This window comes from Pezoporus occidentalis, unplaced genomic scaffold (genome assembly GCF_034315485.1).
Source record: "Pezoporus occidentalis ecotype Australia unplaced genomic scaffold, CSIRO_AGI_Poc_V1 ctg138, whole genome shotgun sequence".
NCBI classification, from domain to species: Eukaryota; Metazoa; Chordata; class Aves; order Psittaciformes; family Psittacidae; genus Pezoporus; species Pezoporus occidentalis.
This window is the reverse complement of record NW_026913188.1, coordinates 1,388,523-1,403,130: the sequence shown is the minus strand read 5'-3', so window position 1 is coordinate 1,403,130 and position 14,608 is coordinate 1,388,523. Positions and strand designations below refer to the sequence as shown.

The 14,608-nt window shown below is 40.5% G+C and overlaps 1 protein-coding gene across 5 annotated transcripts in view; it reads left to right on the top strand.

Moving 5' to 3' along the window:
• Nucleotides 1-14,608, top strand: part of SRGAP1 (SLIT-ROBO Rho GTPase activating protein 1) — a 141,765-nt gene that overhangs the window by 95,242 nt on the left and 31,915 nt on the right. For 3 of the 5 annotated variants that reach the window (XR_009962974.1, XR_009962975.1, XM_062609445.1), the window contains exons 7-11: nt 3,489-3,710; nt 4,523-4,624; nt 6,259-6,456; nt 6,576-6,660; nt 10,888-10,915. Coding sequence is in view for 3 of the 5 variants with exons in the window: in XM_062609445.1 (XP_062465429.1) it covers nt 3,489-3,710; nt 4,523-4,624; nt 6,259-6,456; nt 6,576-6,660; nt 10,888-10,915 (635 nt within the window). In the remaining 2 variants the exon portion in view is untranslated. Of the gene's footprint in view, nt 1-3,488; nt 3,711-4,522; nt 4,625-6,258; nt 6,457-6,575; nt 6,661-10,887; nt 10,916-14,026; nt 14,130-14,608 lie in introns of all 5 variants that reach the window. The other 2 variants (XM_062609444.1, XM_062609447.1) reach the window with 1 other exon arrangement.

Here is a 14,608-nt window from a genome sequence, read left to right as displayed (position 1 = left end):
CATGTAATTGAGTTTATTAGGTTTATCTGAGTGTAAGAGGAAGACAGGAACCTTTTTTCAGCACCACTGTGCACTCATATAAATGCTAGGAAATAGTGATCAAAACAATTTGACTCTAGTTCTGCTGCTGGAATAAATAATATATTCCTGTGTTGGTCTTTCTTAGAGTGGGGTTTCTGAATCTCTACTTGCAGTCTGCATGCTTCGGATGGTTCAGAAGTTAGGAAACATTTAGCTATTATGAACTTAATTTATTCTCTAAAGGTTCTTTGTTGACTATTCATAGAACCAAGTTTAAAACTAGGGTAGAGCGTGTGCAGCTCACAATCTTTATTGCAGAAGTCGTTGTAAATATGACATGTACAGCCAGATCCCTTCGATAAATATTGATGTCTGTGTAACAGGATGATTAAAAACTTAATTATTAAGAGGTTAAGGCTTTTTTATTAATTTCTCTCTCCACTAGCATTAGAATTTTATTATTATTCCTGAAATATAATGAAGAGCAGCTTGATTGTTGGTTGAAGCTCTGTGCTAAGCACTGCAGTTTGTTTTATTCAAGCATAAATATACTCTGGGGTACAATAAAGACAGTAAATGCTCTTGAGACTGCTTCAGATTTAATTCCAAATAAGAATAAAATGCAAATTATTAAATTAATTTTTCACACATATCCCAAATGCATCACTCATCTCCTTCCGCTTTGCCCGACAGAAAGTCTTCACGAATCCAGAAATGCAATAAAACTCATCATCTATGACTTCATTCTCTTATTTCTCATCTTCATGTCTTGCTGCACCAACATCTCATCTCTTGAGCCCATAGATTGATAGCCGATCTCATTCGCCATCCAGGCTGTAGCCGTGGTGTGCTGATAGCAAACCTCAAAGATTCATATTTATCTTGGCTAACAGTGTGGTTGCTCACTTGAGCTTCACAAACCTTTCTACAAAGCTACAGGTTTTTCCTGAAAACGATGTGTACATGCATGCACGTGTGTGTGTATCTGCGTACATGTGTACTTTGTCACAGCACCCGAAAGGCTGGTAGGTTTTTCTCCAAACATGATCACACAGGATGTGATGAGGGCAGCAGTTCAGTTGCAGTGAGTTTATTCATACAAAATCTGTTTTTACTGAAATCATTGAAGCAAAATTCCTAATCCAGGCGTTTTAAATTCCATTCAAAGAACCACTGGTAATAAAGCATTAGTTCAGGTTCTGGATTTAGTTCTTGTTTGCTCAGCTAACATTGTCATTGCAAGAAAATGCCTTAGTCTGGCAGGATATTCTGCTTCACTTGGATTCTTTGTACTGGCTGAGAGGCCATATTTGTTACCCTGTTCAGCTGTCACCACCTGGAAAAGATGACCGTGGTTACTGAGTAGATTAAGGGTTAAACAATGAAGTTCTTGGTACTGTCACAGCATAAAGGCTGCAGTCTTAGCTTCTAGCCTGCAAAAAAAGCTGCATCAGAAACCCACACAGCTCACTGTAAATCAATAAGATTTCTACTAATACTCAGATTAATCTTCTGGAGCCAAAATTCAGGCTTTAGATGCCTGTAGCTTTATAATACATGGATAGGTGGCTATGCTAAACCTGGTAGTTCCCTCTGTTTCTAATTTCCTCTCACTTTAATCTTCTGTGAAGTCTCTCTGAAACTAATGAACATGAAATAAAACATCTGGCCTGATCTGCTTCCTTATCAGCACTTTTAGCCTGTATTTTTCATCCGAGATAGTGAATTAAATATAAGATCTGACTTGACACAGAACAAGAGAGAAACAATATTTTGGGGGCTGGAGATCTTTGAAATATGGATGTGCTTTAGTATAAAAGTTGAGTAGCTGTTTTAGTAAGTGTAACACAAATTCCCATTCTACAAATGCAAGAGAGAGAGGCTAACCTGTATATGTTTGATTGAACACGACATCTCTTTTCCATTTTCTTTAAATGGTTCAGCAGCTGTCCCATCCACAGTCACTACCTGGTGTTCTCACTAGGACTGAAAGCTTAGTCTTTATGGCAGTTTTGTTGTGAATAAAACAGCCCTCTGTTGTTAGATTTCAGAGAGCAGCTTGATCACTAGTCATTACTGCACCAATGCAAAGTGTAAGGGGTTTCTTTCTGTTCTACACACAGGTTTAAGTAGGGTAAATAGGTTCAAAACTCTTTCCTGTGCAGTGTGTGCATCTGCCTGTCTGTCTTCCTCTCTCTCATTTTCTCTCCTTTTTCAAGTGACTAAAAGGAAAGGGGGGGGAACATGACCTCCTGTGAGATTTGGGTTTGGGTTTGTGAGGGAGGTATGCGTATAAGCAGTGCACATACACATATGGTCTACAGTAGACTGGATTCAGATTGCTTTTTTACCCAATTGCATCACTTAACTTGTGAGTCCTGCAGGGAAGTATGGTTTTAGGTGGACATCCAAAATGGGTGGCTGGAGCCTGAAGGATGCCCTGAAGCAGCGTGTTCTCTGACTGCACTAGCCAGGCATTAGCCTCTGACTAGGAGAAATCTCTCTTGTTTGAATAAAGAACATTGCTTTGTATGCAACTGTCAGCACACTGATGTGCCACTATTGAAATGAGAGAGATGTTTGTGATCCATTACCTGGAAGCTCACTGAGCAGAAGCTGAGGGTGTTATTTACCATGTGATGTGGGGAAAAAGTTAAGGAAAATATCACTTGATACATTACTGCTGTGACATTCAAAAAATATATTCAGATGTTCCTCTAAAATATTAACCAGTCATGAATAATGCAAGCTGAGGAGGTTTAAAATTCAAGAACAAACACAAATTTATGTTCTACCAATTAGGTTTCAATTACATTCCAGTGTTACTCTCACCCCTAGAAAAAAAGACATAAATTACAGCTTTCTTCATTCAGTAACATAATGTACATTGCTGGTTCTGTCAGAGCATGGGAAATAAGGTGTTTGCAGTAAATACATTTTCGCTGTCGAGGAGAGGATGTTAAACCATTCTTGCTGCATCAAAAAGCACCCTAGATGGGTCACTAATGCTAGAGGCAATTGTGGGGGGGTTTGTTTGGGTGACATGGTGAGCCAAAATTGTTTCACTTTTATTTTGCTGCTGGCATTGACTTGAATGATAGAGTTATGTCAGGGTGGGTTTAAATAGATGATCCGAGGCTTACGTTTGACAGTAATACTGAAAAGCCCAGTTGTGTGTGGAGACCCAGACCTTCTCTGTGTAAACACAGTGACTACACATCTGTATCTGATAAATGCAGACATACTGCCATACGTGTACACTTGATCTCTTTCTAAAACTGTCCTTTCATCTTTACAACATAATGATATTAAATACTTACTGTCTTCACCCCAGTATTGTATTTAGAAGATGTTTTGTAAAATACTTCAAAGACAATAATTTCAGGACAGAGAATTGTAGTAATAGTTAGATATTGGGATGGTGTTCCTTTTTAATTTGTTTCCCTTTTCCTTTATTGTGTTTTTAGTGTTGTGACCTTGGATACCACGCTAGTCTTAACAGAGCCCTAAGAACATACCTTTCTGCAGAGTATAACCTTGAAACTTCCAGGCATGAGGGCCTAGACATCATTGAAAATGCAGTTGACAGCTTGGAGCCACGAAGTGACAAGCAGAGATTCATGGAAATGTACCCTACTGCTTTTTGTCCACCAATGAAATTTGAGTTCCAGTCTCATATGGGTGATGAGGTCTGTATACTGACACGTATCCCCACCATGACTGTTCCTGTTTCTATGTAGCAAGTAGAGAATTTATCCCTTTTTACACAGTTCAATAAGAGCATTGCATCAGCAATGCATCAGCAATAACATTTTGCAAGTGCAAAAGCAAGTGTATCAGCAATAACATTTTGCAAAATTGACAGCAGTGTTCTGAGTTTCCTGGGAGTTCTTAAGTAAAAACTGTTGTATGTTATTATGTCTGTATTGCTCATAATGTCATTGCTGTGAATTTACTGGCCAACCTGTGTTCAGCCCAGCATCGGTGTAAATACTGGTTTTAGGTCTTTGCTACTTACCTCACCCATAATAGAGTTTGTGGGTGTTATTTGAGAGCAGCTGCTCCAACCTGTGTTCTCTGAAACGCAGCTGTTTCCCCTTCTTCTTCCCCATTTTATTATCTGGAGATTTCAAGTGTACGTTGTACCCCAGCTCTGCCCTGTTCTGCTACACCAAAGGCCAGTAGCAAAGCAGAATGCAGTATCACCTGCACATCTTTTATCCGAAGGCAACTCCAGGGTTTGCATTTCTGTGTGATAAGAGAAGCAACGCAAAGCAGCCGTAGAACAAGGCTGTGCTCTGTAGTCATAAGATGCGGTACATAGTTCTGCACCTTGTAACACATAAATACTTTCAATTTAGATGGACACATTGTATTGCATGCTTTATTCAGTTTTAATAGATTTAGTAGGAATTCACCTGGTTTTAAGGAGAGCAACCAGAGACTATTGACCAGTTTTTTAATTCCTTGCATCTTATAGCTCTTCTTGATTCTTTGTTAGGTTTGTCAGGTCACTGCCCAGCAACCTGTGCAAGCAGAGCTTATGCTTAGGTATCAGCAACTGCAGTCACGATTGGCCACACTGAAAATCGAAAATGAGGAGGTAAGATCTGTGTCTACAAGGGATATGCATCGTACACCATTTTCAGGAAGGTGCTAACCTTGTCAAAAGCTTGCAAATATCTTGAAATGGCCTCAATCTGTATGAGCTATTTTGATTTTTAAAATCAAATACTGGTAAATATGCTAAGGTAGATCCTTGTCTGCTTTGTAGAGGTTTGAGGACTTCATCCTTTACCTGTCCATATATTCCCGTTACTAAATTCTGTGTTTTGCAGATGTTTCAGAGTAAATGCATTTTTAAAGTTTTGTGGCAGAAAGCCACCATGTAACAGTTACTGTCGTTTGTGACCACCCTCTGTACAGTCCTCAAATTGCTACCACTGTAGTACAAAGGAATTTGACTGTCTTTTGTGGCAGCTGAGTCAAAATCTCTTGTGCTCTCAGCTACAGCTATTTCTAGACTGGAGTACTGTATGGCTGTGACAGGAATAGCTCACCTAGTAAAATAAAATGCCTCTTTTTGTTTTTGTAATAGACAGAAAAGCTGTGCTGTTCTCTTTCCCCTGCTCTGGCAGCAGAGAGAGAGTGGCCTCCCAATGGGTCTAAATTACACTTTGTTGGAGGCCCTTAGTTTAAACAAGAACCTATTCCTAAATTAAAACGTAGGGATCATTTAATTTCTTGGTGTGGTTTACTGATAAGTTTTCAGCATTCCGTTTTTTCTCATTCTATGTTATATACTGAATGGCTAGAACTAAGTGTTAACATCCATGAAACATGACTTGAAAAAAAACCACTTGAATTCAGATAATATCTCAAGGTAACAAAAGGTAGGGGAAAGGTTGTTTCTTTCAGTAAAGTGCCAGGGACATAGGGAGATATAAATCATGTAGGCAGGCATGGATAGGATATTTGCCTAACTTTAGATGCTTGCAGAAGTGAGCATGATTTGGTTAAGCTGACTTTTACTAGAGACTCTTTTGAAGCAGAACTGGGAGATATATCACATCCTTGTGAATCTTGCCTGTTTATTGCATTGCACTGCATTCCCTGTTCCATGGCCTCCATGCCCTGGTTCTCACTATGGCTGATGGTGCTCCATAGCTCATAGGAAGTGCTGTAAAAGTGGTGTAAATTGTTCTTTCTCCAGGCCCCCTCCTCCAGCTATGTATTCCACTTCTGCAGTTTAAACATCACTGTGCTTTACCACAGCAGTCATGTCGCAGGTTTTTACCTTGGAAGAACACGTTGTTCTGGGAGCCAGATCCCTGGATGTACATACTCAATCTAACACATTGACCGCACTTAGGAGAGCTGACCCTTCAGAGCATTGAATCATTTCTCTTGCCTCCCAGATTAGGCACCATAATCAAATCATGTCACATTTCAATTCAAATTGCAGGAAACAAATGCTAGAAAGTACTGTACTTTCAACATGAGTACATCCATGTTTGGGGATTGGATCGTGGTAAAGCAGAGAACTAGACAGGAAACATAATCATGTCATTCTTCTGTTGCACACTGTCTGTTATGGTACACCTAATTTTTCACATTCACACACCAGTTTGTTTGGGGGAGTGTGTCAGAGAATTATTTAGAGTAATGAGCTTCCCTACTAAGCTGTTCTGATATAAATTTACCTTGCATTTGGCAAACTGTGCTTTTTAATGGCAGGTTAAGAAAACAACAGAGGCTACCCTGCAGACAATACAAGATATGGTCACCATTGAAGATTATGATGTGTCAGAGTGTTTCCAGCACAGTCGCTCAACGGAGTCTGTCAAATCAACAGTCTCTGAGACGTACCTGAGTAAGCCCAGCATTGCAAAAAGAAGAGCTAACCAGCAGGAAACAGAGCAATTCTATTTCATGGTACGTTGGTTACTTCCTCATTCATATGACGCTGACTGAATGCATGAAGTAAGCGTTAAGTAGAAGTTCCTGGAACTTATGTGCCGTACATAGTAATAGATTGATCTGCATCTCTACAGAAATTCAGAGAATATCTGGAAGGCAGTAATCTGATCACAAAACTTCAAGCAAAACATGACTTGCTGCAAAGGACGCTTGGAGAAGGTAAATATACACAATAAACTGAAAAGTGAGTCCAGAACCCCTGAAATGCCAGAGGTATGCAGGAAAAATATTGCAGAACTTAAAGCTTAATTGTGCAGTAAGCATAGATTTGATTTTTATCAGTCATGGTTTTGGTATAGTGCTAAGAGTAGACACTATAAATTGATTTTATTGCTTCAACAGATATTTATTTCCACTGCATAGATGTTTAAACAAGTGATTATATTTTGGAGTGGAACTGTGAATGAAAAATCTGGTGTCTGAAAGGAGAGCTGACATAGTGCAGCATGGTTTGAGAGCTGTGACAAATGTGCTATTTCTACTTCCTAATGATTTCTGTTGACTTGAGGGTTTTTTAAGAGTCGGGCAAGAGCAATATTTTTTAAGCATACAAAATTATCCATGGTGCATCTCTTACAGTGGACTCACTGATGCAACATTTCTGACACATGGACATGAATGTCCTTTGTGCAGCCGATCAGTTTAATGATGCATTTATGAAAGGTACATGGTGAAATCCTGACCTCACTGATTTCAGCAGTGAGATTCTTTGGGACTTAATTTAATATTGGGTTTCTAGAAAGTGTTTGCATGTCGTGAACTGGAATGAATGAAAACTCCATGAATAGATCTGCATCTGTTGATTGTCATTATTGCATATAAAATTACCTTATTACAATACAATAGCCCAAGTTATGTTAGCAGAGAATTACCCACTGTCCTGAGCACTCTCCACAGTTTTTGAAAATACATCTTAAAATATACACCAACTCATCAGATGTCCATGATTAAATGAAGTGAAGCTGAATTAGGGCAGTAATGAATCAGACACTATGCTCAGCTCCAGCCCTCCCAACAGGAACTTCCTCATGGACTCAAGAGAAAAGGAGAATCACACTGCAAGCCTTGAGAACTACACAGAGTGTTACAGACTTGAGAGGAAGTGCATTACACTGCAAAGAGTAAAATCCCTCTCCTGAAGGTTGAAGACTGTAATTCAAAGATCAGAGTCCAGAAAGGGAACTTGCTCTCTAAAGAGTGTCTCTAAAGGACGTGTCCATTTATTTTCATTGGACTGTGAAGTGTCTGTTGTTAATCGGATCTCTTCTTGCTTTTAATATAAAAGCAGATCCACAAATCCAGTTGTGGACGTGCCTATTAGCAGTTCAGTGGCTGTGACTCAAAGCCCTTGTCCAGGGAGTGACTGAGGCTGGGGGGTAGGAAATAAACAGCATTTTCTTGCAAGGCTGGATGGTAGAAGATGGTAGCTGGTTTTAGACAACTAACTACATGGGATTTTTGATTTAATAGGATTTTCATTTAATGTGTGCATTGAACAGTTTATTCAAACACAACAATGTGCAGCTGATCTTATTCAGAAGAGGACAATTTTCCTCCAAAGACTCACAGAAAATGTATTTGGAAAACTTAAGTGTATGTTTGTTATTTGGAAGCCTGGTAAAATGCATGATCAGCTACTGAAGGGAGAAGGATGCATGTTGGAAAGGAATAAGGAAAATACAGTATGAAAGAAAATCCAAGGAAAAGCTTCTCAGCAGGGTGACCTAAGTGATAAACTACTGATAGGCTCTGGGCTGTTCTGCCTTACTCAGGCATGCTTGGACCGTCCTGTTTGAGGGGTTCCCTTCAGCCCACCAGCTGTAACCCCAAGTAGTTAATCTGTGTTGCCCACAGTGGTTTTGCACGTAGTTGTTGTCACATCATCATAGCATAGCACATACAAATAGTACCCAAAATGTACATTCAAAGCTGATAGTTTGAGCAAAAGCCATCATTCTTACAGGTTAAAATGTCCAAGTACCCCCTTCTATTGAGGTATGTCTTGCATTGAAATGCCCATGCCTGGGAAGGAGGAGCTGGATTCTGTACATTCCTTGAATAAGGGTGACTGAAAGGATATAATTACAGTGGAATTATGAACATTATTGATGTACCTAGTATAGAAATGAATCTGTAGGAAGTGAACTGCTCTTCTGCTCCACTCTAACTGCCTTTTCTGGAACCTTTCATGTCAGCAAGACAGTAGACCAATAACCCAGGGTACTATGCTAAGTAATGCAGGGGAGAATGGGGAAGAGGGAAAGGATTGTCTGAAGTGTAAGTTCTCCTTTGGCACCCTCTCTTGCTTTTATTTAAATATGTACAATTTTAGGATGTAGGCTGAATAAATCCAGATTTCCATCTGGTGTCCAGAGCACTGACAGTGTCTGGCTTCTGTTCCAGTTCCTCATCAGCCTACTACAGTCTGTTGCTGTTTATGGACACAGCAGATAGATATTCATGATCTGCAAAGGGAGGTAGATGAAATGTTCTGTGCTGAGTCTGCATCTACAAATTTGGAAAAGTAAATGAGAAATACTCAGATTGATGCTAAACATAGGAAGCTCGCTGATACTCGTATTAATTCAGACCCAAGGCTCCTCTATGAACAAAGCAGAGGGAAATGCAAGACAGAGAACAAGCAGTTGTGAAAGAAATTGCCCCTGTGTCCCAGACAGGTTTTTGTCCTGATCTGTTAAATATCAGAGATGTGTTTAAAATCCCACAGATGTTGGATTTGTGACATCTTTTTTTTTATTAGTTTCTATTATCAAGATTCTTAAACTCAATGGACTGCCCTCAGTTATACGAGTAGGGAGAAGTCCTAGCTTACTCTTTTTCTGTCACAGGTTATTTTACATACTCTTATTTCATCCCTCTTTTCCACGTCTCTAAAACAGGTGCCAGCAATCTTTACATGTCTTATTAATGCCAGAGATTTTGCCCAGAGTTTATTCTTTGTGCCACCTTCTATGGATTTCCACTTTTCTGGTTCTGGAAACTGTATATTCAGATTAGGGTTTTCAGTATTTCAGGTGCAGCTGGACATTGACACATACTGTTACATTTTGCATACCACTGTTTTTCATTCTCTCAGCAGTGTGACAAGCTTTCAAATTGAGTGGTGTACTTAGACCTAACACAAGTGATGCTAAGGGGGGTTTTCGTGGTCACTATAATTATCTGTAGTTTTGTTAGCTGCATAGGTGTTTAATTCTTTCTTCCCTAATAACTTACTTGAACCTGTTATACTGAATTTCATTTGCCACTGTGTGTCTTGTTCCTTAACATGGTTAAACCCCTTTGAAGGGCTTCACAGTTTTGTCAGGACTTGATACAAAAGTATTTCAATCATCTGCACAGTATTCTGCCTCCTGTGATCTCCCCAGGACATCAGTAAATGTATTGTGTATTCCTTAAATGCCAAATGGGAAGACTTGAGTAAATGACTGTTACACTCTTGGCATGATGAAAAAAAAAAAGACCATTTAATTTGACTCGGTTTCCCTTTTCTTCACTAGTTTTTGATCAATGAGGATATTTTGCCACTTAGTCCATGGCTGTTTAGTTGCTCCAGTTGCCTCTTGTGAAGAAACTTATCAGGCGCCTTTGGAAGTCTAAGTAAATTAATTCAACTGATTCTCCTTTATGCAACTGACATGTTCAAAGAGTTCAAATAAATGAACAGGGCACAGTCCCCTTTGGGAAGAGGGGGCTGGTTGGAGCTTACCATACCATGGTGTTCATACTGTTTCATTGTTTTGCTTTTCCTTGTCGTGAGCTGACATGGTGCACATGCCTGACTTAGTGGTCTGTTGCTCTGCAAAGGCTACGCAGGAACCTTCCTGGCATGCAGGGTTTGTTTCTTTACAGTTCTCTGCAGTTCTCTGTGGTGTTTCCCAGTGGTAGCATTGTATTTTTTTTCCTGCAATACACAGACAAAAGAGAGGAAGGAGTCTGTCAATCGCAAGCCACTGGTGGCTAGAGCTCTGCATTTCCAGCACTGAGCAGGTTTAGGCACAAGGGGAGATGTAATCCAATCTTGGCGCAGCTCGGTTTCCATACTTCCCATACTTTTTAGCCACTAAAATACTTGAGCACAAACAATAGACACTGTTTGGATTTCTACTTCAAATTATTTACAATATTAAGTGACTTTAATATACGGTCAGGCTTCTTAAAAGTTGTTCCATAACATGGGTTGTGTTTGTATTTTGAATGTAACTGTGGAGATGGTAGAAAACTGCACTGCCCTGTTTGGTGTATAATTACATATCTTTTGCTGGTAACATGAAAGTTAGGGTTAAAAGTAACTTGCAAGAATAATTGAGATTTAAAAACCTGAAACCTGCAAATGATTCTTTTGTGTTTCTTAAACTTTTCTAGGTCACAGGGCAGAATACATGACAACAAGGTAAGATGTCTTCATTTGACTTGATATAGTTACAAGTGTAATAAAATCTTAGAAATGACAAATTTTAGAACAACTTCATAAGGGCACACATCATCCATTTTGTGGCTGCTGTTCCATAAACTGTGTACAGGCCCTGTGTGTTTTAACAGTCAGCATTTCTGTTTCAGCATGCTGTTCATTAAGACTGTTCATCTTCCTCATTTTTGTGAGCTGCTTAGGCCAGGGTCAAGGGTGGGCAAAGCTGGGAGATCCTTAAAAGTATTTGTGAATCACACATCAAATTTAGAAGTTGCAGGGGGCTTTTTGGTGCTAGAAAAGAAGTATTTTTCAGTTGCTAGAGATACCTTGCCTCTCATGGTTTGTAATTCACTTTGTCACGGTACATAGTTCAGAAGAACCTAATACAGAGATGAATTTAGGGGATACGCTGCATCTTTGTTAACATAGCTCTGGACAGGAATACCTGCCCTCCCCAGCATCCATATGTTCAGTACTTAAATGTGTTTATATATTCACAGAAGGAAAAGGGATACAGTGTTAGATCTCCCTGTTTTATATAGCATATACATTTTCATTTGTGTAATGCCAGACCTGTAACTTGCCTCCAGACACAAACAGAGAGGAGCACTGCAGCCCCCAGGACTGTGGGGGGCAATGGCAACTGAATTTGCAGCTGCCACTTGTGTGTGTTATAGAATCATAGAATGGTCAGGGTTGGAAAGGACCTTAAGATCATCAAGTTCCAACCCCCCTGCCATGGGCAGGGACACCTCACACCAAACCATGGCACCCGAGGCTCTGTCCAACTTGGCCTTGAGCACCGCCAGGGATGGAGCATTCACAACTTCCCTGGGCAACCCATTCCAGTGCCTCTCCATCCCCACAGTAAAGAATTTCCTCCTTATATCCAATCTAAACTTCTCCTGTTTAAGTCTGAACCCATTACCCCTTGTCCTGTTACTACAGTCCCTAGTGAAGAGTCCCTCCCCAGCATCCCTATAGCCCCCGTTCAGATACTGGAAGGCTGCTATGAGGTCTCCATGCAGCCTTCTCTTCTCCAGGCTGAACAGCCCCAACTTCCTCAGCCTGTCTCCATACCAGAAGTGCTCCAGTCCCCTGAGCATCCTCGTGGCCCTTCTCTGGACTTGTTCCAACAGTTCCATGTCCTTTTTATGTTGAGGACACCAGAACTGCACACACTGCTCCAAGTGAGGTCTCACAAGAGCAGAGTAGAGGGGCAGGATCACCTCCCTCAACCTGTTGGACACGTTTCTTTTGGTGCAGTCCTATCACTGCTGAAGGCACCATGCTTCTGTGGATGGTGCTGGTGACAGCAGGAACATCCAGACCAGCTTTCCTGGTCTTACTCTTCCCTTTCCATGCAACGCATCCTTGCTCAGTGCCTTCTCTTCCTCCTTCTTGCTTCCTGGATGGAATGGCCTTGCCACCACCCTCATCTTTGACTTAAATAAATAAATAGAAAAAGTCTTGCCCTCCAGATAAGAAGTTTGAATCTGGCTCTGACTCCACCTTTGCTGGATCACTTTGTTTTGTATAATTTCTTCTGCCTGGTCCCCATATTCCTGAGGATATCTGCACAGACTTCAGATTAGCCTTTCTCCCACTACTCCATGGTCTATTTTAGCTCTGTGAAGTTGGACTTACTCACTTCCTTTCCTTGCATAACCCCAGCTAAAAAGCAGTAACAAATCAGAGCATCCTTCCAAATTGCTGACGTTAATTGTGAGACCTGTGGCTTAAACTCTGCCCCCAGATGCTACCAGGCATGCGTGGAAGCCAGTAAGCTTAAGTTTATGTCTAATTAAGAAAATTTTCTTTCTTGACTCCAAAGCAGGTGACTCCTCAGGCTCACATCATCCTAAATTCCCTGCTGTAGAAGCAACTGAAAAAACATGATGGATTTAGGCAATGATTTCACCTTAGTAAAATGGGGGAGCAGCTTGAAGCCATCTTACCTCCTATCTTCTCACAGCTGGTCACTGTGAGAAAGAAACACTCAGGGAACAGGGCTTGCCTCAGCACCAATTCCCCCACTTCAGCTGGAACCTGCCCAGTTAAGTTTCCACACTGTAAAACGTGCAAATGAAAATGTTCTTTGAGGTGAAAGTTAAATTGTACAAGGGAAGAGCATATCTTTAGAGATTATTCTAAAATAGCAGGTAGTACCCAAACAGACCAAAGTCCCCCTCTTCAATATTCTGTGCATTGTTGGTCCTCACTGGTTCCACTGAAACATTCCAATTTTTGCTCATTCCTGAAAGACATGTAGAAACATTGAACTGCTGGTGCAGGGAGCTAGGGAAGCCATTGGCATGTAGCTGTTGGCATGACATTAACAAAATAGGTTGTGACCTGGAAGACAGTACTTATTTCCTGTTATCTCAGTTGTAGCCATCACATGTATAACACTGGGTAAACGTTTGCAGCCCAAAGTTTTGTGTGTTCTTACTTTTCTGGGGATTTTTGCTTTATGCTGCTTTTTTTTTAGTCGTTTTGTATTCTTTTCATTCCTTTAGCTAATTTGCAAGGTGTTTCTTTTCTTGTGTGAAGATGCTGATGGCTGGAGGTGGAAGGCTAAAGCTGTTCAACCTTCCTGGCTCCAGTTGAAAATGCAGATGGTTTGGCTTTGAAGCATTTTAGGAGTGTGCTCTGCATTTTTAATTTGCATTTGAAGCTTCTCCAGCATGAAGCAACTTCTCTGCTTGATAAGAGGTGCTTCGAGTGGCCTGTGTTCTGCTGCAGCTGGCAGGATGAATTCCAGTGCTTGCTACACATTTCATGCATGGCCACAACAGAAAAAAAAGGTCATTCCAATCGTGCTGTGTTTGGAATAAATGTTTATGGTAAAACTGCAAAGCAGGGATTCATAAAGTATGTCATTTATCCATAAGTAATGTGTTTTTAATGGAGGTTTTCTCCACTTTTTAATCACTGTTAGATTTAAATTTGATGGAAAGTCTTTATTTGATAAGTTCTCTGTTTATTTTTCCCTTTACAGTGTTCTGTTGTTTTGCCATGAGCTTGCAGACGTTTCATTTTATTGTGTGACTTGATTCTACCTTTCTCAGTAATCATATTCCCTTCCCTTAGGCCTCCAAATCTTCCCCCTAAGCCCCAGAAACACAGGAAGCCCAGACCCCGATCACAGTATAGTGCTAAGTTGTTTAATGGTGACTTGGAGTCATTCATCAAGGTACTGGCACCAGCCACCCCAGTGGCTGATCTCAACACTTCTTACTATAATGGTCACCACCTCACGTGAGCTGAGGCAGATCATTATGTATAAGTCTGTCCTGGGGCTCTTTTCTTTCCCGGTTGATCAATATAATACTTCCTGAAGTCAGAGGGAAAGAGGGGGATCCATTTCTCACATTAGCCTCCCTACGATTTTGTTAATCAAGTAGGGACAGTATTGGCAGCCTGGTTTTATTAGGAAACATAGCGTCATGTAGAAGATAGGATGTAGTGGTGCATCCCATGACTTAGCACAATTTCCTGCTTGCCATTTTCATTACGTTCATTATTCAAAGTCTGTGGAGAAGCAGGATTACCCTGGGTTTCATATCCAGCTTTTGGTTTCCTATGACTTTAGGAATTTATTATATTGTGTGAAATTGTGATCACCGCTATTCTGGATCTTGTATCTTTGCTGTATTTACTATCTTCTTCTTT